At 35.4% G+C, this 26,552-nt stretch overlaps 2 protein-coding genes across 2 annotated transcripts in view; one reads left to right on the top strand and one right to left on the bottom strand.

Moving 5' to 3' along the window:
• Positions 1-26,552, bottom strand: part of LOC140444663 (uncharacterized) — a 129,342-nt gene that overhangs the window by 31,277 nt on the left and 71,513 nt on the right. The window lies entirely within an intron of this gene.
• Positions 12,335-22,618, top strand: LOC140444649 (uncharacterized). Its single transcript, XM_072536413.1, has 3 exons — positions 12,335-12,427; positions 15,384-17,247; positions 18,612-22,618. Exons 1-3 carry the CDS (start codon positions 12,413-12,415, stop codon positions 18,821-18,823), a joined length of 2,091 nt encoding a protein of 696 aa, XP_072392514.1. The 5' UTR covers positions 12,335-12,412; the 3' UTR covers positions 18,824-22,618.

The following is a 26,552-nucleotide window of genomic DNA, read 5'->3' as shown; positions in this document are numbered from 1 at the left end:
AATACCACAGGGTTCTAAATTCATATGCATAAACAAACACTCGTAAAAATTGATTTATTAAAATGTAAATCGTATCACCTTTTATAATAGAGAAGCAATCAAACCATATTATAGTATACTCTCACCCATTAAACTATCGTTAAGGTTGAACCAAAGCTGTTAATGAATGGGTACTATTACTTTCTTTATATCGAAAATTGGCTTAATCGTTTTAGCTTCGTCATGTATTTCATTAAAAAATGTTACGATAAATAGGATAGGCATTATATTGGGCTAAAATTAGTTGTTACAAAATACATGACACTGTAGAATTTACGCTTATTAATACAAATAATATAATCCGATGATAATAGCTATAAAAAGTAAAGAAATTTTTGATGTGTAACAAATGAAGCGATATACTTTTATTGAATTTGTTTTGAAAACTTATTTTGTTTGAAACTATTTAAGCCCGTAGTGCCGTAGATAAGTTTAATCATTTGAGATGTGGTGCTATAGAAGGATTTTGAAAATACCATGGACCCAAAGAGTTACAAATGCAGAAGTGTTAAGATGGCTACAAAAGGATTGCGAGGTCATAAAGCACATCAAAACAAGAAAGCTGTAATATTTAGGCCACATTACTAGAGGTGCGAAATATGAGATATTAAGGCTCATAATGCAAGGTAAAATCAAGGGTAAAGGATCCATAGGAAGACGAAGAATTTCCTGGCTAAGAAACCTAAGAGAGTGGTATAGTTGCAGCTCAGTAGATCTTTTTAGAGAAGCCTCCAATAATGTACGGAGAGTTGTGATGATAGCCAAGTAAAGCTAAAAAAGTTACTGCTAAGATTTGTAAAAAGACACTTCAAAAGATGCATCAGTCCCAGAACACAAGAAACATGTAATTAAAGTGAGAGAACTAGTCATTTTACGATTACAAGTAGAGAAGGCTCTTAACCAACTTAAAAAGAAAAAAACCCTGGAATAGATGGTATATCAGCGGAGACTCTGATAAATGGGCGAGATTGGCATGTATACAATACTGGATATTTGCAACATAATATAAATCACAGGCTATATGAAGGGCCTAATGAGTAGTGTAATATCAACCTTTATCTCCATACATAAATAAAGAATCACTAACTGTATGCAGTAGTTACAGAAACATTGCCCTTATTCCTCATGCAAGCAAAATCCTGCTACATATAATCAATGAACGGCTAAAGGACTTTCTACTGCCAGATATAGCTAAAGGATTTGCACCAAGGAAAGAAACGCGTAAGCAGATATTGAACACCAGACAGATACTAGAAAAAGCGAGGAAACACAATATAAACATGCTGTAGATTACACAAAGGCTTTCGATTCAGTAAAATGAAAATAGATAGAGCTCTTTACTGTCACTATTATTACAAAACATTTATTCTGCATCTATATTGAAGTAAGTACTGGACGATTGGGATATAGGAATCAGTGTAGAAGGTGGAAAAAAATCAGTAACTTATAATACACAGATGACACTTACACTAGCAACGAATGCAGTCTAAATGACTGCCATTACCGAAGGCTAAGCCGGTAAAGCAAAGAATTTATGCTTCAGATCAATCGTTTGAGATTAAGGTACTTTTAGGAGTACCACAAGGATCACACCTAGGGTCTCTTCTATTAAATAACTATGTTAATGACATTGCCTCCTATTTCCTCTTTGCTTCTTTCCTAATGTTTGGTGACAATTTAAAATTATATTTGAAAATTGAGAATGATGGTGACTATCAAAAGCTACAATCTGATTTGGATCGGTTGAGCTATTGGTGTGACAGCAACGGAATGGAACTTAATGTTAAAAAGTGTCATTTAATGGTTTCTGGTCGGAATAAAACTCCTAAAAATCATATCTATACTATTAATGGGTACCCTTTAGACTCTGTATCTTAGATAGCTGTTGTGATCTGTTGTCTCAAAATCACTTCAACTTTTAGAGTTTATCAAACATTGTGCCAAAGACTTTCTAAATATCACATCCATACAAATTTTGTATTGTTCACTTGTGAGACCCCACCTGGATTACTGTTCATGTTTTTGGTCTCCTCACTATAACACCCATATTCAAGCTATTGAGAGAGTTCAACACAAATTCTTAAGATTTGTTGCATTTAAACAAAACCAGAGGATTGAAGAAATTAACAACTATTCAAATATGGAAAGGTCCCTCAACATAACTTCTCTCCAAATCCGACGCATGCACAAAGATCTCACTATGTTTTTTAGTATACTGCACTCTATTATTTTTGGTCCTCAACTATTGGAAAAAATTAATCTCCATGTTCCTAGTAGACAAACAAGGCTAAATCAACCCTTTCATGTTAGACCCCATCGCACAATCTACGGATACAATTCTCCCATCTTCTTCTTTATGTGCCGTCTTCTAGCGAAGGTTTGCGACCATCAAACTATAGGTTTCTCTGTTTTGTGCCGCATGTATTATGTTCGCAGCTTCTGGTATTTGAAACCATTCTCTCAAGTTTCTCAGCCAGGATTTCTTCTTTCTATCCAAACCTATTCTACCTTCAATCTTGCCTTCCACGATAAGCTGTAGCAGACTGTACTTATCATTACGGAACACATGGCCCAGGTATGACGTTTTCCTCCTTTTAACAGTTGTTAATAATTCCACCTCTTTACCCATTCGTCTTAATACCTCTGTGTTGGTCACTCTGTCTGTCCAAGGTATTCTCAGTATGCGTCGATACGATATGCGAAAGTAGCGTAGAGAGTATGTAGCATTTCGTGGCGCGCCATAGGAGGTTAACGCTTAGGTGGCGGTTGCTTAAGAGCTTTCTCATTTTGATGAATTTGGATCTCGCTATTTCAATTCGGATCTTAATCTCTACATCTGGGTCCCACTTATCATTTACTGTATATCCCAGATATTTAAATCGGTGAACTCTTTCAATACGGTCGGCTTCAATATTCAGATCGATATGTTGAATGTTCTATTTACTGATCACCATAAATTTAGTTTTCTTTCTGTTGATCTTCAGTCCAAATTGGTTGCCAGTTGTATTTACTCTATTTAGCATAATCTGTAAATCTTCGATGTTATCGGCCAGTATAACAGTATCATCTGCATATCGAAAATTACTTATTGGTACGCCATTAATCTTGATGCCCTCGTTGAACTCTTCCAGTGCCTCTAGAAATATTTGTTCCGTGTACAGGTTGAAAAGCAGTGGCGAAAGAATACAGCCCTGTCTAACCCCTCTCGAAATGGTTTCGTTTTCACTCACCATATGTCCATTCTTCATGTGGGCTGTTTGATTCCAATATAGATTTTTTATAATCTGGATGTCCTTAGTGTCAAGTCCTGTAAGATGTAATAGTTCTATGAGTTTGTCATGTTTGATAGTATCGAATGCTTTCTCATAGTCGATAAAACAGGCGTAAACATCTTTCTGTGTTTTACTTATGCTGTGTTCCAATTTTGCTCGTATTCTGGAATGGATAATACGCAAGAATACTTTAGGGGTGTGACTCATTAAACTTATATGGCGATATTCACTACACGTCTTAGAATTCGATTTCTTGGGAAGGGGCACAAATGTAGATTTCAACCAGTCCGATGGAATTTGACCAGTATCGTATCGATACCAGTATCTTATTAAACAGTTCTAATACTATATTCAGGTTGTTTTCGTTAAAAACTTTTAAAAATTCGACTGGTATTTCATCGCATCCTGTTGCTTTCCTATCTTTCGTTTGATCTATAGCTTTTATCACCTCACTTTTCAATATTTTTGGTCCATTCAGATCAAGAGTGTTCGTAGAAATATGTCGATAATCCGTAAACAAATCTTTTATGTAATTTGCCCAAGTCTGTAACTGTTCTTCTTTATCTACAATAAGTTTGTTGTTCTCGTCTATTAACCTACCAAACTCTTTTTTCTTGTAAGTATAAGTAAACTCCTTGATTTTTTATGCATATTAAAACTATCGTGTCTTCGTTCTAGCTTTTCTATCTCTTGACATTTTTCTTGTAACCATTTCTCTTTGGATTCTTTTATCTTTCTGCTGACAGTTCTATCCAGTTCTTTATATTGTTCGGGATTATTCTTATTTTCCCTCCTTCTGTCCATAAGGTGTAATATTTCATCTGTCATCCATTCGTTCTTCTTCTTCCGCTCGTATTCACCAATGACTTCTTTCGCACCGTTGCATATAGCGTCCCTTAAGTTGATCCAGTCTCTTTCAGTATCATCAATATTGGTTTTTTGTTATAGTATAGTATTCCAAAAGAATTTAAAGCTCAGCTTAAGAACTGTGTGTGATAGTTTGATGTCCTTGTGTTTTGTACATTCTTTATTAATGTTTGATATTTACTGTTCCTACTTTAATTTTTTGTATGATTAAAATGTTTAAGTTTAATTTAAGTAGGTTACGTTAAGAATCTTCTGTAATTTATCAATAATGTCTACATTGTATTTTAATTGGGCGATTGCCCGTTGATACATAAATAATAATAATACCGGAAGAACAAAAACATTTATCTTATAGACAGGGCAAATACTAATATACCGCACATGCTGATAACCAAAAATGCTGATAACCCCTTATAAAAGGAATACTAAGCTCAGGTTGGTCAATGCCTTTATTTTTTCCATTTATACATTTGTAGCTGAAACACGGACTCTCCAAAAAATCGATAGCAGTAAGATTGAACCTTCGAAATATGGGTCTACAAAAGAAGACAGAACACAGAGCCAACCTGTCAATTCTGTAAGAACTTCATATAAAAGACAAGGCTATTAAAAAAGTTAACCGAGGATACCTAAATCAGTTCAGACAGATAGCTAGTGTCACATACGCACATGAGACAATACTCCTTGCGGACAGCAGAGAAGGACTACAGATCTTGGTTGATCGCATTATACAATACTGCGAAAGGTATGGAATGGCACTGAATAGAAATAAAACAAAAATCATGGTGGTAAGCAAGAACAAGATTGAGGAAGACAGTGTTTATCGAAAACGAAAACTTTTAGGCAGGGTGCACAGATATCAGTACTTAGGTTGTGAACTAAATGAAGAATGGGATAGAAGTACGGAAATAAAACGGCGTATTGAGATAGCTAGAAGTGCTTTTATTGAGATGAAAGCAATATTATGCAATGGAAAACTCAACATTAAAATTAGAACTAGAGTATTGAGATGCTACGTGTTCTCTGTCCTGTTGTATAGAGTTGAGGCCTGGACAATTACAGAGGCGATAGCGAAAAAACTCATTAACTTTGAAATGTGGTGTTATCGAAGAATGTGGAAAATATCTTGGACACAACAGATAACAAATTCGGAAACGCTACGAAGAATGAAAGCTACTTTGATCACATACTAAGAAACATGAAATAAGAATTGATGCGACTGGTCATACAAGGAAAGGTGGAAGGCAAAAGAGGACCGGGGAGAAGACGCAAGTCCTGGCTAAAGAATCTGAGACAATGGAGTGGGAAAACGTCAATAGAACTTTTCAGAACGGCTGCAGATAGAGTCAAATGAGCCATGATGATCGCCAATGTCCTTAGGGATATAGGGACACATTAAGAAGAAGAAGACCAGCAGCTATATATATATACAGAAAACTAACGATTATCTTGCTATTATAGATTTGGTTTGGAGTTTAACAATTTTATTGTAGAAATAATAAATATTTTTTGTATTTAATCATTGTTTTTATCACGTTTCGTTGTGTCCTACCTTATGTTTCAAACTGTACCACCGGTAGTATACATTGAAACAAATTTAGTATTGCATATTTCTGAAAATTTCCAAGTTACTATTTTTAATTTACTCTAAATAACTATCAAATTTTATAGACAAATGTACACAGATAACAGAACTCTAGATGGAGATTTTTTCGAAGATTGTTCCTCATAAATGTATAAACAATAATATTTTTGAAGAAAACAAATAAATGCAATATATTATACAATTACAATAATTGTAGCAATATCGGTTGTGTAATAACCATATTTTATTGTAATTTCTAAATTGAAATATACTATTTTAAAAGAATTTAATACCAAACGATTACTTCCGTTTTTCACTACCTTAAATTATATTAATAATATAACTAGCAAAAACATCATTTTCCGCATCATCGAGTATCACCGAATCAACTCTATGAATGTACCTGCTAATATGTCGATTTAAAATTGTATAACATTATTATTTCACTGCCGATCGCGCTGTTTTCATTTTCTATTGTCGGTCATTATCATTCAAGTGATGCATATGCACATTACAGCAATCAGTAAAAATCGAAACCGAAATCTTAAAAGAATCTGATATATTCCGATACTGTTCCGTATGCGTTTCTGTTTATATGTCTAAACGACCGACATTATGCAGAGCGGTCGTGGTACGTGATGAGAATTTTTTAAGCACTTGACTCCATGGGCGGACTAATAGACAACCAAAGCGAACTCAGTACATAATCCAAGATTTTTATTTAGCTGCTTACCGGTACATTTAACTTTATGTATGATGCTATATTGACCAAAAATATTTGACCAAAATAACTTCAGAACAATAATTTACCTACAAACTTTATTTAATATTTTAATATCTTTAAGCAATTTACCAAATGTGCAATTTTACAAATATTCTCCCAAGATTTTACTTCCAAGATCCACTGATGTGACTAATATGTCTTTTCAACTGGTATATTGGATATTCTACAAATATATGCCTAATATTTAGTGGAACATTACAGTAGTCATCTAAAAGTGAATTATTGTGACCAATTATATGCCCTTAAAGCACAAACATTCAAATATTATCAACAAAAAGCATCGAATTACTAACAGAAAATAGGGATAAATTTTTAACTCAATCACCAATGAAAGTAAACATTATAAGAGTGAAGAGATATCGGTCTTTCTCACCAGTCGTCTCTATCCATCGCATTCTTCCGCCAAGCACGTATTCTCATATTTATCATGTCTTCATCGATATTATCAAGGAATTTTGTTCTGGGGTTTCCTATTCTTTTCTGACCAATTGGTCTATCAAGGAATGTTTTTCTAGCTGGGTAATTTTTTTCCATCCGCATTACATGCCCTATCTACCTCAGACGTCCTATCTTAATATGTTTTACAATATCTGGTTCCTGGTATATTCTATAAAGTTCAAAGTTGTATCGTCTTCTCCACACTCCATTGTCATTCACTGCTCCATAAATTCGCCTTAGTACTTTTCTTTCGAAACATCCTAACATGTGTTTATTACTTTTTGTTAGAGTCCAAGTCTCTGAACGATATCATAAGACGGCGTATTATTGTTTTGTAGAGTATTATTTTTGTATTTCTCAATATAATCGTGGATTAAGGAGATTGAGCTCAAAATAGCATCTTTTGGCCGTGCAAATTCTGCGGTTTATCTCTGTGGTAGTATTATTTTTCAGAGTTAGCCCCCTTTCAGACGAGGATACTGTATCCGAGATACGCGTATCCGAGACGCAGATATTACATAGACTTAAATGGAGCTTTTCAGACGGGACGCGCGAGGGATACAGTATGCGAGATACCGAATTCATTATCTCGGACCCTCCTGTCGCCGACGACTGAATGCGTATCCCAGATACAGAAGAAACATTACGTTAAATGAACGCTTTCAGACACGAATACTTTTGCACCACATTCCATAGACGCGCGATTTTCTGTCGAATAATTGTGAATAAGCAACGAAAGAAAGACGGTGTTTTCTGAATATAGTTATTCTCTTAATTCTACAATAGGATGAACCCACAAATTACGTCGTCTTTTCAGTTTCTTTTTCTTTTTATTTAATATGTACCACAGCATAACATACTCTTCTACATCCATACTCCAAAAATATAACCGCACTGCACTGCTACTATTTTCATACTGACGAGCATGCCCGTGAATCCGATACAGTCGCCATCGAAAATTCTGTATCTCGCATACAGTATCTCGGATACAGTATCCTCGTCTGAAAGGGGGCTTAAGCAGCGCTCCCAAGTATACAAATTCGTTCACTGCTTCGATGACGTCGTTTTCTATAACAAGTGGTCGTAGTATTTGTGGTTTTGTTGGTGTTTATTAATAAACCCATTTTTGTAGCTGATTCTTTAAATGCTACATATGCCTCTCGTAGAGCGTTTTCCGTTCTTCCAACAATACTAATATCATCAGCATAGGCAAGGATTTGCACTGATTTATTATATATTGTCCCCCCGAATTCGCACATTACATTCAACATTTTTAAGAGTTAGTTTTGTTAAATTTACCAACTGATTTGGTTTTCATAGCTGATTGCTTTGAACATTTCTCTTCTATTCACAGTGTCGTAGCCTGCTTTGTAGTCTATAAATATGTGAGGAGTATCAATTTAATATTCCAGTGTTTTTGCTAAAATTAGTTTCAGGGTTGAAACCTGATGAATTGTCGATAGAAAGATATCTCCTTTTTTGTGTGGTGCAAAGTATTCCAATTTTCCAATCGTCAGGGATTTCTGTGTTCATATTTCTATTTTATATAGTTCAGGTGGGAGATTATATATTCGGGGTTATTTGTTTCTGGTTAGTTTTTTAACTGCATCTTTATCTTTTTGAATCGTTGGTAGTTCCTCTTCCCTCTCGTCTGTTTCTTACTTTAGTTACAAAAATACAATAACCCACAAAAGAACTGAAAAACGGCAGATCCTGAGGATCAGGAGGTATGTATCCCCAGAACTGATAAAATGTGGAAATGAAACCCTTACTTGGTGCATAAATCAATACTCAAATGAAGTTCCCGTACCCAACGAATGGAAAAAAGCTTATACATCATATATTCAAAAAAAAGGAGAAAAACTAAGTGTGCAACCTATAGAGGAATATCAAGGAATGATACATTGACTGATCAGTACGGAGGATTAATTAGAGACCTCTAGATTAAGAACAAGAGGATTAAGTCGGTTTCAAACTATAACAACAATATTCTTCACACAACTTATAGAAAAAATTCAAGCACAAATCATGAAACGTACCTTATGTTTGTTGACTTACACAAGGCTTTTTATCATGTCTTATAAACAAGCTCTGCAAAGTATTACGAGAAACCAGCATTAGCTTTACCCTAGTCAAAGCATTACTTACGGAAATTTATATGAAGAAACAATGTCGCAGACAGACGTCAAAAATGCTAGATTTCGCCAACCTTGTTTAAGATATACATATGTTGCGAAGGCATTGAAACAATGGAAATGCAAATGTAGAGATATAGGCGTAGAGAGATGTGTTTATATACCTTGTAGTTTGCTGATGACCAGGTCATTATAGCGAATGATAAAGATGATCTGGAATAAATGGCAAGGAAACTTTCAAAAGGAATAAAGAAAGGCGGGGTGTGAAATTAATACAGCAAAAACTTTACTATACACCAAAATCGTGTTGTCTTCGATCAGCTTTCTAGTTCGTGAAGTGCGGTTTGTAAGTGATGTTGAATCGAGAAGATATTTTTTCCTGAAAATACAAACACCAGATCGTCACAACACCATGCATAAAGATAGAATTTTGATGAAGATTTACAAAGGTTGAGTCTCATGTGAAATTTGCGATGAATTTTATGATATTACCTCTAAAGTTCCATACTTGTATTGATCTGATAGATCACGACATTCAAGAATTTGAGATTCTAAAGCAACGGGATTATCAGCAGTAGTTTGATTTTATTGAAGTCCACTCCGCTTCTTAACATATATTTTGTAATTTTGTAAACCCTAGGCTTACAAGGACTATTGAGCTAAATAAATTATATATGTGATTTTAATTTGTTTTCTATCCCGCTATAAACAATCGGTACTGCCGCTTATGCTCCTCTATAAAAAGAAAGTAATGATTGATGCCGCCGGGTATTGTTCGACTACCAAGCTTCGATATCGCTGTTTAAGGCTGCTGCCTAGTCCATATAATAATTGCAATAGCGTATAAGGAAACTGTGTATTTTCAAATAATGCTCGCTAAGGCAAATAGGCACTTCGGAGATTTAGTAAGTCCTAGTGTCGTAAAAACAATAAACACGCAATATAAATTTCTTTAATGGTGGTCTGAAGATTGGGACACGTACTAAGATATTATAGTAAAAAATGGGTCGTAGAAACAGCGTGGAAAACAATAATTAAAAATATCAAACGTGTAAGGCGTGTTTATAAAGTTGTCCTATTCTTACTCGTGCAAATCCAATTTTTTGTATTTTCTGGTATTCCACAAAAAAAGAAAAAATAGAAGAGGAGTTAAGAAACTTCAAAATGAACGACCATGTTTACAGTGAGGCGATGACACATTCTTTTGGCATCGTACCTAGCCAACAGGATAGGCTCAACCCTGTCCAGGGTCAGAATCATGGAGGCTGGAGTACCGCAGGGAGCGGTGCTGTCTCCTTATCTGTACACTATCTACACAGCCGACACTCCAACCGATCTCAGATCGTTATTGAGTTTATATAGTACATATATTGTACAGATCCAGATCTAGCTACAAGTCACTTACAAAGAGCTGTCAATCGCATACAAGCCTGGTGCATAAGATGGAAAGTAGCGATAAACCAGGAAAAACACAGGCTGTCATGTACAGCACAGAACAGGCAGCCCAAATAGAGATCTAACGTTACTCAACACTCCAATAGAACGGACCAGCCAAGCTACATACCTAGGCATAACGCTTGACAAAAAGCTGACGTTTACAGAACATGTAAACCAAACGGTCTACAAAGTCAAGACATTAAGGAGTCAACTCTTTTCGCTAATAGGCCGGAAAAGTAGTCTGAGGTTCAAAACATGGATCAAAGCAAACAGCAACATTGGAGTTTGCCTCTGCAACATGGGGACAGACCTGCAAAATAAACAGGAAGGATCAGGAAGCAGTCCAAAACTCCATAATCAGAGAAGCGCTGGGAATACTAAAATACGTACTGTTAAGGTACGTATATAGAGACTTAAACCAAAAGAATCCTACGAACAATGGACGAGTGAGCATACGAGATTTTTAACAACCTCGGAAACCATCTTAACAAAATATTAAGAGAGTTAACAGACTATGATGAAAACCTAAGCAGGATATAGAGCGAACCACCAGGATCTAAGAATACTGAGATAGCCTATTTCATATGAACTACATCCCATATATCGAAGAAAACAATCAGAATTTCCTTGAATTTGGACTTGCTTATCTTCGCAGTTTTGACTGAGAAAGTTTGGAGTTTTCCATTAAATAGACTTCCTCTTAGTTTCAGGATCATATTAAAAAAGTCCTATCATTCTCCACATGTCCAGCAATGGCTCTAATACTTATGGATCTGACGAGATCGGACAACTTAGAGTGAGTAGTAAAGATGGTTTTGATGTTTAGAGGGATAAGAGTTCTACTGATCTTGTCAGTGACATCTTTAACAAAAGGTAGGAAGATTTTGGGTTGATCCGTTGGCAAGGTCTTTTTTTGATGGAATGGAGTTTAGATGTTTTTAATTGCTTCTATTGATTTGGGTTTTGTGGTAGCCGTTTTGTAAGAGTGTTTGCCTGATTGAAATGATTTTGGATGGCCTGTGATTGTTGTCGCTAAGTCTTATGGAACGAAAAACAAAAGTGTTGCCAACTGAATTGAGTTGGGCGGGGTGATGATGTGAGCATTGAGATAACGGTTCGTATGAGTGGGTTTACGGTACACGGAATAGAAAAAACTGTGAGGTGGGTTTTTCTGAATAAGAATATCAAGGCATGGCAAAGACGCTTTAGACAACTTTAGGACTACACTAGTAGGTATCGGCACAGCTCATATTATATTGTTTTTCCTTTGTTGCAAGCTATGCCGATATCTACTACAAGAGCTTTCTGAAAATAAGCAAAAAAATACATTAAAGCCTTCTCACTATCCTTTGACAGTGTCCGATACGAAGGATGAGTAAGAAGATAGGAAAGTCAGATAGGCGGAAAGGAACAAGAAACAGAGGAATATATTATACTATGCGACTGAATAGCTGCGATTAATATGTAAAATTTGTATATACTATTTTATTTAATCTACTGTTAGATATAGTGCAACTCTTAAGAAATGAATATTGTTATCACATTCCTAGGAGTGCAACGTAGCTGTGAAAGTATTTCGATTTTTCAAAAAAGTCTCGGCCTCATTGATATTCGTCATCGAATCTTGTAATTTAGCAAAAGCTGCATCCAAAATCGGTTGATACTTTCTTTGTCAATGACATTGCTATTCAATTAGTAATTTAATCATCTGATTAATAAACAAAGCTCGTAGGTCCGTTTTGCGCGAGATATAAAACAAAAAGAAAGTAAAATTTGTGTATTTGGTTGTTAGAACGTCGATAGTGATGGTGTAAGTTGGATTTTGGGTGCTCAATTAGGATTACCAGGTTTCAAAATGAACTCAAAATATGTAAGTATACAGTGTATGTAGAGACTTTACGTTCTTGTACGACGTTATTGACTTAGGGAAAGGTTTTTATAAAAAATAACTTCATTGGGTTTCTTTTTTCTTTATTGGCATTTTATAAAACGTTTGCATCTTAATTTGTTAGGATTTTCTTGCAACTATCCTATTATTTAAAATAATAATCTGTAGTGTTGATATATTACCATAGATAAGCACATCTCCAGTTTTTATCTTTTTATTGTTTCTATAGGCTTCTTACGAGTTGAAGCATTAAATGAAAGTCGCATTGATAGCCGCTATTACAGATTATTCATAATCAATTCAAAGAGGTGTTAGACGAAGTGACACACTTTCGCCACAACTTTTTATAACTATCCTAAAAGGTACTTTTAAAATCCTTAGTTGAGATCCTAAAGGGATTATTAACGACCAATTAAAGACTGCACCACCTGAGTTATGCTGATGACACAGTTTTGAGATGACCTAGAAATCAGCATCATAATACAAGAAAAATAAATATTCCCAAAACAAAATACATGACGAAGTTCGTGCCCAGTAACAACATACAAATTCAAAAAGACGAAGTAAAAAATATTGATAAATACATTTACCTTGGATACAAAATTAGGAAAGGTGAGGACAACCAAACAGGTGATGTATCAAGAAGAATAAAGTCAAATAGACAGCATCTAAAGCTTTTAAAAACGGTAAGGTATTGATAAATTTAAAACGGAATTTTAGAGTCTTCAATCAGTGTGTTCTGCCCGTAATGACCTTATTCTTGTCCTTTTTTGGACATAGGCCTGTCCCAGTATCGATTTCTAACCTGAGCAACATACTTCCAATTTGTTCCGGCTATTTTACCCTTGTCATCTACCCATTTCATCTGTGGTCTTCCTCTTGTTCGTCTACCTTTGTAAGGTCTCCAATGTTGTATTGTGGCGTTTCAATTTTGATCTTTTTGTCTAGTGGTGTGACGACCTATAAAGCTTCATCTGAGTTTGGAAATTTTTGTTGTGATATTCTCGAATGTTATTTTTGATCTCATCCAGTTGTTTCTCTTTTTACTACAGTCCTATACCTAACATTGCTCGTTCCATTGCCCTTTCTGTTGTGGCCCGTTTATTGATACTTGTCTTGGTTATGGTCCAGGTTTGACATCCATATGCCATGATAGAAAGGATGCACTGGTTGAATACTTTGCTACTCAAATATTGAGGTACTTTGTGGTTCTTAAGTATAAAACTGAGTTTTCCAAATCCTGACCATGTGAATCTTGCTCTTCTAGTGATTTCCGCACTTTGATTCTCTTTATCAAGTTTCAGAATTTGGCCTATGTAGATATATTCCTTGGTTTGTTCTACGTCAGTGCGTTTTTGTTTTTGTCATATTCATTTTAAGGCCGACGTATTGGGAGTTATGTGCCAGTTCCTCCATCATAATTTGTGATTCCTCGAATGTGCTCGCTATAATCGCGATGTTGTCAGCGATACTAAGATGGTTTAACTTGCCATTAACGTTGATGTCATATGTTGACCAATTTGTAGTTTTAAATACGTCTTTAACTGTTAGAACTCCTCTCTTAATGGGGATGAGATTTGTATTTTCGTCTAGTTGTACTATCACAGTTGTGTCTTCATATATATTCTATGGCCTATACATTTTATTTTCGTAGTCTACGAAGGCAAGAAATACGAGTAAATGATACTCATTTGCGTTCTCTATAAGTATTCTCATCAAGCAAACTATCATTGCATCTAGAAAAACGTACGGAGGAGCAACAAGATATCGAAAAAAGAAAACAAATACAAACCGAATATTGGAAGCAACGAATCGTCTACTGTAAACACCATTCCTAGACAAGGTCAAGAACATGGTATCCCGCATAGGTGTTGATATGAAAGCCGATGATCTTCTAAAATTTTTAAATTTTTGGATGCGATGGTTCCCAATATTACTTTTAACTGCGTGTAATTGCATAGTTAGGACGGGAAGAGGTTTGGGCAGAAAGAAGATATCCTGGCTGAGAAACTTGAGAGAATGGTTTCAAATTCCAGAAGCTGCGAACATAATACATGCGGCACAAAACAGAGAAACCTATCGTTTAATGGTCGCCAACCTTCGGTAGAAGACGGCACAGAAAGAAGAATTGCATAGTACTAACAAATACTCCACATATTATAAGGTATCTTTCCCTTTCGATAAAATTAACTTCAGGCAACACATAACCATGCCTCACGTGAGTACCAGCGTCCGGAGGGTAAACCTCTTCAAACGGACATCTGGTAACTTACCAGCTGATGTCCGTTTGAAGAGGTTTACCCTCCGGATGCTGGTACTCACGTGAGGCATGGTTATGTGTTGCCTGAAGTTAAATCTAATAAAATATTAAACATCATTCACTTTTAAACAACATGTACATTTTTTGGTAACTTTAATTTTTTGTAAAGGGTTGTACCCTAATATTTTGGTGGCTTAGGCATCTTAACCTGCTTTTTAACCTGATGATGGAATTATTATTCCGAAAACGTTTGTTTTTTTGATGTAGTCCTTTTAAGGGTTTTTTAAATATACCTACATACAAAGATTTAAACCTCATTTTACAAACACCATCCGACTGATGATCTTTATTAACATTGGGTTTAACTTTTGAAAAATAGTTTCCGGATATTTTTGACGATTTATATCTAACATTGATATTATATTTTGCCAACATTTTAAACATTTGTTCAGAGAATCCATTATTATATATTTTAATACGGTTACGAAATTACTTCATATAATTAATATATTGTTATGAGTATTTTTTGTTACAGACTACTTTATTTTACTTTCAATGTAACAAGACAAAATATATTTTTTCTTAAACTTTTACTGTTAACATAATTGTTTTATTATTTGTGTTTTGTCCAGATATCTACGATTTTTTTAGAGCTACTACATTAAGTTTTTGTTTCAGATTCAAATAATCGCAGTTTTTACGATTTTACATGCTATTTTTGTATACGCAGACGTTGAAACTCTAAAATCATCGCTATCAGATGAACTAGATCCTCTTCAGGACACCGAAAACTCGGAAGAAATAATAAAAGAGCAAGAAAAGAGAACTATCTTCAAACCGCTCATTAAAAACGTCGCTTGGGTTAAACATAAACCAGTGAAATATGTATTGGGATACGGACCTCCGGAGGTGAAAATAAAGCCAGTCTTAAGACCAGTGGCTATAAAGCACTTAGGATATCACTATAACAAACCAAAAATTCACTTCCATCTAAAAAGACCTGTTGTTCACATTCCCCACATCAGACCTGTCTTAGAACCTGAGTGGAAACCTATTATTAAACCAGTCGCCTCTCTAGTTAAACCGGTACACATTATTAAACCAGTTAAACCTGTACATGTAGAACATATTCACGCCGTGAAGCCAGTACATCATGTACACGTTGAGCCCGTTCATGCAGATCATTTGCACTTAAATCCTGTGCCCCACATAGACCACGTCCACCGAGAACCTGTCGTGCAAGTTGAGCACATACAACCAGTTCATGTAACGGATCATGTTCATCATGTTACTACTGGTCACGTAAACCACCTCCACCATATAGCTGCACCTCACCTACACGCAGTACACCCAGGTGTTGTACCTGCTCCATTCGTTCCTTCAGCACAATTATTCGAAGTCACCAAACCTGATCTGGGCGTTCTACCGTTGGGAGCAGCTTTTCCAACAACTGCTTTAAAGGAAATACCTGCACCTCAGCTAGTGCCTCATCCAGTTTTGCCTGTTCCAAATCCAGTTCATGTTCATCCGTTCTTGCCTCTTCCCGCACCTGTTCCCGTAGTTCCATCACCAGTTCCTATTGCACCAGCACCAGTACATATCGCACCAGTTCAACATGTACATCCTGTGGGAAGTGTACATCCAGCGCATCTTCCAGTAACTCACCTTCATCCAGTTGATCATGTGCATCCTGTAGGACATATTCATACAGCTGAACCGGTTCCTGTAGGTCATTTGCATCCAGTAGCTCACCTACATCAAGATCATATCCATCAAGTTTATGCTCCGGAACATATTCATGCAGGAAATCATCCGTATCCTGTAGAACATGTTCATCCACTAGCCCACTTACATCAAGATCATCTTCATGTAGGGCAGCTTCATCAAGATCATCTTCATGTAGGTCAGCTTCACCAAGATCATCTTCATGTAGGTCCATTTCATCAAGATCATGCCCATGCTGTTGGTCACCAAGAACATGTACACTTAGGTCATGTACATGTAGGTCAGTTTCATCAAGATCATGCACATGCTGTTGGTCACCAAGAACATGTACACTTAGGCCAACTACATCAAGATCACGTGCATCCCGTTGGCCATTTACACCAAGACATTCATTTAGGTCAAATACATCAAGACCACATTCATCCTTTAGCTCATTTGCACCCACAACCAGGCGTTCAAGTAGATTATCATGGAACGCATATTCTAAACTCTTTAGGCCCCGAACAACCCCCAACTCAGCATTTGCTCCCGAATCATTACCATTTGCAATACCCACAAATACCCCAACACCAGGCTCCTAACCACGAAGTGCCTTTGGAAGGACAACCAAATTATGCTGATGGCAGTCAAAATAATTATAATCAACAAGTACCACAAGGCCAGGGTCAACCTCAGTTCAATGGCTATCCCAATCAATTCCAACAAGAGATTCCTAATATACAGGACCATTACCCCAACCCCCAAGAAGACAACAGGTATCAACTGGCGCATCAAGTTAGCAGTCAACAGTTCTTTAGAGAAGGGCAGTTTCAAATAGGTGAGTTAGACTTTCACATAACGCTTGAATTTGCTTTAAATGGTCGCTCATTTTGTCGTCTATCACATCTTAGTTGCTGGATATAGGTATCTGCTATTATTGTGAAAATTTATGTCGTGTTAGTGATCTTCTGTGGGCAGCAGGACTTGACCAATACTGGAGATAGTAGTACTGAAAAACTACTCATCAAACGTGGAGTACGATAGGGTTGTGTTTTGTCACCCAGTCTTTTTAATCTGTACTCTGAAGAAATCTTTAGGGATGCTTTAGATGATAGAGAAGAGGGAGTAAGACTAGGTGGAAAAGTAATCAACAACATAAGATACGCTGACGATATAACTGTTCTTGTAGAAAATTTACAAGATCTCCAAATGTTAGTAAATCTAGTCAGTGAAAGTCGATAGTGGTTGGTAAGATTAACATAGATCAAGGTTTGCTTTCACTTCATGGAGATGAGATAGAATGCGTAAACCATTTTAAATACCTTGGCAGGTGGTTAAATATCACGTAAGGCTTTTATGACCTAGAAACCAGTTTTATGTAACAGAAACCGGACGACACATATTCGAAAGAAGGTCCTGAAATGTTATATGTGGTCTATCCTATTATATGGTTGTGAGACATGAACATTACAATTCACAATGCTTAACATTGTGGTGCTATCGACGGATCCTAAAAATGGGTTTCGCACACTTCCAATAAAGATATTTTTAAAATGATGAACGCTTGCTCATAAACATCATAAAAAGAAGAAAACAGAATACTTCGGTCATATAACCAAGTACCATTTACTTCGCTTTATAATACCAGAAAAAGTAAAAGAAAAGAGATAGATTGGTCGAAAGAAACTTTCATGGTTTCAAGAAATTATAAAGATGATGATGGCCAAGGTCTGAATACAGATACAGCATCTAAAGAAGAAGTGGTCTTCTAACATTTGATTTAATATTTCATGATTCAAACGATGTTTTGTCTAATGTTCCTTCTTCTTTATCATATTCCGATTTGGCATATTTTCAGTTTTCATGATATTTGCAACTCTCGCTTAGCTACTAACTGTACTTATCACAACGGTATTCTTTACATTGTTCTATTCATAGTAGATTTGTAAGCAGTTTTATTCTTCTTCTGTTTGATTCTGTTTGATTCTGTTTTATTCTGCTCATATATTTGCAATACAAGTCTAAAATCATCTAAAAAGTCATATGCAGAACATTATTAAGAAAAAATGAGTGACTTTTTAACTTCATTAAATCCACTTACTTCACTAATACAATTTATTATATTTTGTGTATTATCATAATAAGGGAATAATTAGTTCAAGTCCCAGATGATTCATTATACATTTATTTTATCTTCTTTAGGTAACCAAAATGAAGACCAAGGTTACTCCTATCCTCAACCAGCTGGCCGGTTCATCCAACCAGGTCAAACTGACGTCCAGTTTCCGTTACATCTACCAAACCATCCGGGTTTCAACAGAGGATATGAACAGGATAATCAGCAGGAAGCTTCACAGCAACACGAAAGAGCATTCAAGCCTTCTATTCAGTTAGAACCACCGTTTAAAAAGTAACTCTTCGGTATTGCTAGTCATGGTAGAACTAAAAAAGGCTGTTATTAATATATTACAACATTTTAGGTATGTAAAAATTACCTTAAAAACTATGCCAAAATATAAAAATTAGAAACTAAATCAAAACCAGAACCGATGACTAGAAAACAAGGAGTACAACAAAAAAATCTCTTATAGAAACTAAATACATGCTCATATTAGAATAAGCGTAAATATCTGAGCATTTGTTTTTGTAAAAATGGATTTTTTCAATTGAAATGTGAATAAAACGAACGGAAAAATACTTACTAAAGTCTATTTTGAAAACGGTTTGCCATATAAGCCGAAATATCAAATTAAGAAATTGTTTCGCTGGTATGGTCATTTTTAAGGAAATAATTAATAGATACTAAAATTTGATAAGAAAAATGTATTAAAAAATATTAGAAAAGTATTTGTAGTTATAAGTGTAAATTTATTATATTTAAAACGACTTGCAACATCAATTTTTACAGTTAAGACTCTTTGTCAAAGTTAGCAAGATGAGGAGGATGCACAAAGTCACGTCCCAACAATCAATGCATCGAAGAGTTCTTGTTGGGTTTTTTTACATACTAATGATGTTTAAATACTATAAAAAATAGGTACCAAGGAAAACACTTGTAAAGTAATTCGAGTGAAGAAAGTAACCCTTGTCAGAAAAGGGAGACAAGAGTCTGAGGTCCCTTTAAAGCAAGTTCTTAGCATCGACAAAACTTTTTTTAAGAATAATCATGGCCGTAGTAATATCTTTGATACATTTGTACACATTTGGGTTTTTTCTGTTTAGTGTAAACAGAAAAAACAACACAAAAATAAAAAAAAAATGATAATAATTATTATCTCCATATTTTCACAATTCTCTAAGTCTGGAGAAATGTCTAAGGAGTTTAAATAAAGATTTTATTGTGAATTAATACCAGCCTTATTTATAGATAATTTTGAAATTAGTAAATTTTGTAAATATTTAATAGTGGTGGTTGATCTAGTCAATGTTTAAACAATCTCGAAGAAGATAATTTGTAGCAATAAGTCAATTTGCAGGGTAAGCGGTTGTAATTTATATGGAATTGGCAGATATTGACAAGCTTCACAGATTCAATCATTAATATTGAAAGGGGACCATTAAATTTGTTTTGGTAAATTTTGTAATGGGGGTTAACTTTTTCCTTCTATAGATTTTTAACGTATTTGACTACGCGTTGAATAATTTTGGTTTTTAGAAAAACCATTATTTTGACGACGTTTCAGCAAGGTCTGACTTGCCATTGTTAAGTCAAATTAATTCCGCTTTTTCCTGATGTTCGAGGAGAACTAATGTCTAGGCCCAGTTTAATGTTATGACAACCTCGTTATAGACTTTTAAGGTATAGCTGCTCTCTTTTTTTGTGTTGCGGGGGTCTGAGTAGGGGGATGAGAAGTAATGTTGTTTTTGCTAGATTTATGATTTTTTGTTTTTATGTTATGTTTATTGAAGAAAGCTAAGTTACTGTTTATCATTTATTGTCTATTTTATACAGTTACCGTTCCTACAAACCTAAGAGTTTTTAGGAACGGCTCTTTTTGTTTTTTGGCAATGCAGACTAATGACTGCGATATTTTATTGGGATGGATTCTGCTATGTTCCAGTACTCATCAGTAAGGTGGTTATCTGCTATGCTTAGAAGTTTAGCTGGCAGGAATGGAACGTTCATTTTTGGAATTCTGGTGAGTACATGTCCTCGTCGGTGGCAGGTTTTTTAAAAACCTCCTTTCCTCTGTTCCGTGCCGTGCCTTCGACACGAAAGTCGTGGTTTTAACCCATAATTCTCCTCAGGATTTTTCCACCACAGGTTATGTGGCCATGACTTGATTAAGTTCTTTTGTTTAGTGGAGTATAGATTTTCGCCCGGTATTCGGTATAACTTGACTAGTGTTTTCAAATTTACCACATAGTGCTGTTAGGAGTTTGGCTTTGTTTCTTACCCTGTCTAGGGTGTTTGTAAGGTCAGCGTTTCAATTGAGTGTCTTTATGAACTCGACACCCAAGTTGTTTCAGCTCTAGTCTGGAGCATTTGGGATTTATGAACAGAGTTACTCTTAATTTGTTACACCACTCGACTGTTTGGTCGAGTTGTGGTTGACCTCTATCGAACACGGAATGACCTCTATTATCGGTCCTGCGAGGACCTAAGGGGAGTAGGACCGTGTCGTCAGCGTATAGCAGGATACTCTCAGACGAGTTGGGGGGGGGGGGGTTGGGAGGTCATTGCTATAGACTATATATAGGATTGGCGCAAATATTGAGCCCTAAGGTACTCCTACAAGAGGAGTGAATGCGGTGGATAGTTCGAGCGGTTAGGTAAGATTGGATTATTTTCAGAAATGGAATGGGCATGGCAGCTTGGTGGAGTTTTTTAATCAGTCTGGCATGTCAGACCTGATCCAATGCCTTTTGTACATCTCGAAAGATGCCAATAGCTTGAAATAAAAGATGCCAATAGCCTGATATCAGCTCTGAATTCGAATTGGAAATTTGGGATGATGTTAAATATTTCTGGGTGTTCTACGAGTCTTTCCTTTGTGAAAAATCTCGCAGATCTTACCTAGAGTCTTTTAGAGAAATAGGTCTATATGATTTAGTACTCTTTAAGGTTTCATAGGTTTTAAGGCATTGGAAAGTATTCCAGCTAGAGCCAGGCATTGATAGTTTCGGTAAGCAGCGAAAATATGGCTTCTGGAATTTCTTTAAGGCATCTCCTGTATATGTCATCATGACCAGGGGTTGTATTTTTGCCTAGAGGCAAATTAAAGCCATTATCTCGTGATGACTAAACCTTCTTTGGGGTTCTGGTCTTGCCAGAAGGTGTTGTGTTTCGCTTGAAGTGTATCTTTGAAGATTTCCTTGTCTAGCGGAATGGTGATTATTTTATTGTTGTGTTTGAGATATAAACGATGTTGGGTTTTTTGTTTAGTTAGGATTTTTCATTTTTTCCTGATTTTACCTCCGTCTCGGTAGTCTAGTCCAGCGGTAACATGTCTCCATTGGTGTTGTTTCAACAGATTAAGCTTTAATCTGACTGCTGCCGATATGTCAAGGCTTTGCTGCGCGTAAATAGCTTGATTCTTGTGATCGGTCGGTTGTGAGCGGGGAGTAGAATTGGTTTCCATGTAGTTGGGAGTCTTTACGCATTGCATCTTGTATTTAAATTTTTTGGATTTTTAAAATTTCTACTCCTTCCCTAATTACACGTTTGGTCCTATTTTCAAAGTTAGCTAGTCTCATTGTGTTATTAAAGTTTATTTTAATATAATGACCTATATTGTCTTATCTTTGGCATCTACATCTATCACATTTGGATGCCTTTTATATGTTTAACTGTTCTTTATTCGGGACTACAAACTGTCGTTTATAGGTCGGACAGAGATTTTTAAACCACGTTGAATGAAGATGGAACCGGAAAAATCTCGTGAGTTTTCTTATTTACGGTGACGAAAAGAGGTGCTTTAAAAATGTTTTCTTCAAGTATATGAAATATTTTAATAAAAAAAAGCTAATATTTACCGAAATATCCAAAAAGATATCTTTTCAATATTCATATTTTTTGCAACATCCATGCAACATTGAGAGTCGGGTAAAAATTAAACAAATAAAGTAATTGTACTAAATAATAATTACTGTTAAGTTTCAGCAAGGTGTTGTTGGAATGATGTTTGTAAATAATTTGTATATATAACTGTTATTTGCTATTTTATTATTTATTTAAGTTGATATTTGAAATATATTATATATAATTATTGTTTTTTTATCTTTATTTGTTATCCCCATATTTAAATTTTTGACTAAAGAGTATCAACATCGGCTTTGATATCTCATAGGTAAGTGTATCTACATTTGGTGCACAAAAACAGAAAAGAAAACAAGTATTCTTTCTCGCAATAAAAATGGTAAAACACTTTTTTGCGTGGTTCGACAATTTTTTTAGGCCGTAAAAATTAAAAGATCTTCTTCAACGTAAAAAAGATTATGACATCTCCTGAGGTAAAATGTTCCAAAAGCGAACTGAACATCCATGTCGTCTGTAGAAAAAGTATTGTAAGTCCATAACAACGAAAGTTCTGGGATCCAGATAGCATGAAATCTGCTATTCAAGCTATGAGAGATAAAACAACGGGTACATTAAAGGCAGCTAAAACTTATAATGTCTCGAGATCGACAGTACAACGGTTAGTAAAAATGACTGAACTTAGTCCACATGAAGCAGTACTTAAGAAACTGGAAAGAGGAACTATTCTCGGCCCATATTTAGAAAAATGTTTTGTGGACTATATCTTTCAAATGGAAGTGAAATTCTATGGTTTAACGCGGACTGATATCAAACGAATGGCATTTAATCTGGGTGAATCAAATGGATTAAATCATCCCTTTATGCAGTTAAAAAAAGCTGGTAGAGGTTGGCTAGATTTGTTCTTAGCGCGTCATAAAAATACATTGGCTTTAAGGAGACCAACAGGAACGTCTTTTGGACATGTAGCTAGCTTTAACAAAGAGAATGTTCAAATATTTTTTGATCATCTGGAAAAAGCATATGATAAATACAATTTTTCCAGTAATCAGGTTTAAAACGTAGATAAAACAAGCCTAACCATTGTGCAAAATAAAATTGCAGCAATAGAGGGGCGCAAAGGAAAGAGACAAATCGCATCGCTGACTTCGGCTGAGAGAGGATCATTGATCACTTTAATTGCATGTATGAGTGCTGGAGCGAATTTTATCCCACCCATGTTAATCTTCCCAAGAAATAATATGAATGTGCAACTCATGAAAGGCACTCCTCCTGGATCGATATCAGCCGTTCATCCTAGTGGTTGGGCGCAGTCTAATTTATTTACACAGTTGTTTAAACACTTCATAGATACCGTTAAGCCCTCTGAAGAGTTTCCTGTACTTCTTATATTGGATGGACACTACAGCCATACTCGCAATTTAGATGTCATCAATCTGGCAAGGGAGAATAACATAGTTATAATTTAATTACCTCCACATTCAACACACAAACTGCAACCCCTAGACAAAACTTTTATGGGAACGCTCAAGGCATACTAAAGCGAAGAAATCAGGCAATGGTTACGTCATAATAACCGAGCCCTCTCTCAGTACGATATTGGAGAACTTTTTGGCAAAGCATACCTTAAAAGCCAAACTGGAGAAATTGTTGTAAATGGATTCCGCGGATTCCGCGCCACTGGAATTTATCCATTGAATAAGACTGTGTTCTCAGATGCAGATTTTATTGCAGCAGAAATTGAGAGTAACAACCACAGCCATGTAGAACCGAAAGTTATTAAACCTGCTATCCTACCAAAAACACCAGAAACCAGCAACATCAGTGAACCAGCTCCTTCTGGTTTGCAGAAGTTTGTAAGTCCGCAAGCTATTGAACCTGATATCCTACCAAAAACATCAGAAGCCAGCAACATTAGTGAACCAGGTACTTTTGGTTTGCAAAAGTTTGTAAGTCCGCAACCTATTGAACCTGCTATGCTTCCAAAAACACCAAAAGCAAGCAACATCAGTGAACCAGGTTCTTCTGGTTCGTAGAAGTTTGTAAGTCCATTTGAAATATCGCCAGTGCCGTCGATCAGGAAAAAATCTACAAATAGTGGTAGAAAATCATCGAAATCAACGGTAATAACTTCTTCACCTTACAAGGAAGCATAAGACCAGCAAAACAGCAAAAATAAATTAAATGTACAAGCAGTAAAACGACACATTACGAGTCCACAAGGAAGGTAACTAAGAAAAAAATTAAAACAAGTCAGAGAGGCGGCATAAAAAGGAAATCGAAAGTTCTTCTGACAACGATAGTGAGCAGGAATTTCAACCAACTGATGAAGATATGGATTAGGAAGAGATTCCTGATGTAACGTATCCGAAAAATACGGATGTAAAATCGAAAGTTCTTCTGACAACGATAGTGAGCAGGAATTTCAACCAGCTGATGAAGATATGGATTAGGAAGAGATTCCTGATGTAACGTATCCGGAAAATACGGATGTAAATTGTATTTTCTGTGACGGAAAATTTTGCGAGGATTATCGAGGTGAAAAATGGATTCAGTGCCTTATGTACAACTTTTGGGCACATATAGATTGTTCTGGTACAGAAAGAGACGAATATGTGTGTGAATATTGTTCATAAAAAATTATTAAATAAAAATAAAAATATTTTCACTAGTAGCCCATATTTATATCCCCTTTCCGTTGCTTACTTAAATGACACCGTGAGTGTTTTTATGACATTACAGAAAAAAAATATCTTACTAGGCAGAAAAACAAACTAGCACAAAAGAGCAAAACAATTCTACATGTCAATTATGTAATTTGAACTTTTTCGATCAAAAAATAGTCAAGATATCAGCAATAAACAAAATGATAGCCCATATTTGTACCTTTTCCTCTAAATTAACGGGTCACTCAAATGCAAGCTCTCTAAAAACATATCTGCAGCTGAATTGCAGTCACCACCAGAAGTTGATCGAAAATCTCAGAACAACAAATGAAGCTGGACCTTCGAGTTCCCAAATGCTACAGGTCAATACTACACAAAATCATGCTTTGGTAGAAAAGAATGGGCAAACTACTATAGCTTATAATAATTGTACATTTAATATTATTAACAAATAAATAAAGATTATGTTTCGTTTGTATGGTGGATTACTTGTCTCATGAAATAGTCTTGTCGAATATTATTCGATAGAAAATTATTTAGCGGCAAAACTGTCTTCTGGTTTATTTGGCAAGTTTCGCTTATGAAATTTTGACAAAATTACTCGACTGACGTCTCGTGATTTAATTGTCAAAATTTAATTCGCGAACATTGCCAGGCAACAAACTTTCATACCAGTCGAAAATATTGCACGCAAATTGTTTTCCCTACGATTATATTGAATGAATAAAAATTTGTTGTTATTTTAAATCAATAGAAGATAAATATATTTTTTATAAAAAAGCTATGTGATAAAAAGATTCTTTGTCTAATGAACAAACATCAAACAAATACTACTTTTAAGCAAATTTAATAAAATTATTTCAAATGCTCACAATAACAAAATGGGTCCACTATTATTCATTACCTAATGTCAGTTTTTAATCGAACTGTTGCAAGATTTTTTTCGTCGACCGAATATACCTTATTCAAATGAGAAATAAAACGCCATAAAAATGAATTCTTTGAAATGAAATGCAGCGATTTGGTTTGGTTTCACGCCACATTTTTTGACACACTTCCTCCTAAGCAAGAAAAAATCAATTGAATTACCAAACGTCGTGTCGACATTCGTAATGACACGGATTGATAAACATTTTCAATTTCGTTTTGCAAGATGTTAACCTTCGGAAAATCTGAAGAAAACAAGAGAGTCTCTCTTTTCTAGAACAAAAATCTCATTCATATTAGTGGGCCTCTTAAAAAAGATAAATTATGAGTGTTATGTAAGAATGTTGTGTATCTCGTGTCACCGGTTTCCTCACATTGATATTGATCTTAACAACCAAATTTTTGACACTAGTAATTGTTGAAATACACAACTACATTAAATATGAACATTCCAAATTTTATAATTTACCGAACCAAAAATACATGGACATAAATATAAATATTATTGATCAAATTGATTAAAACTAATCTGTTTTAATTTATACCAAACGTTTTCGGGCACAATAAATGTTA

This window comes from Diabrotica undecimpunctata, chromosome 1 (assembly GCF_040954645.1).
Source record: "Diabrotica undecimpunctata isolate CICGRU chromosome 1, icDiaUnde3, whole genome shotgun sequence".
NCBI lineage: Eukaryota > Metazoa > Arthropoda > Insecta > Coleoptera > Chrysomelidae > Diabrotica > Diabrotica undecimpunctata.
This window is presented reverse-complemented; position numbering and strand designations above follow the sequence as displayed.

Coding starts and splice junctions, on each gene's coding strand:
- LOC140444649 (XM_072536413.1), top strand. Junction 17,248..18,611: donor AGAAGGGCAGTTTCAAATAG/GTGAGTTAGACT, acceptor TATCTTCTTTAG/GTAACCAAAATGAAGACCAA.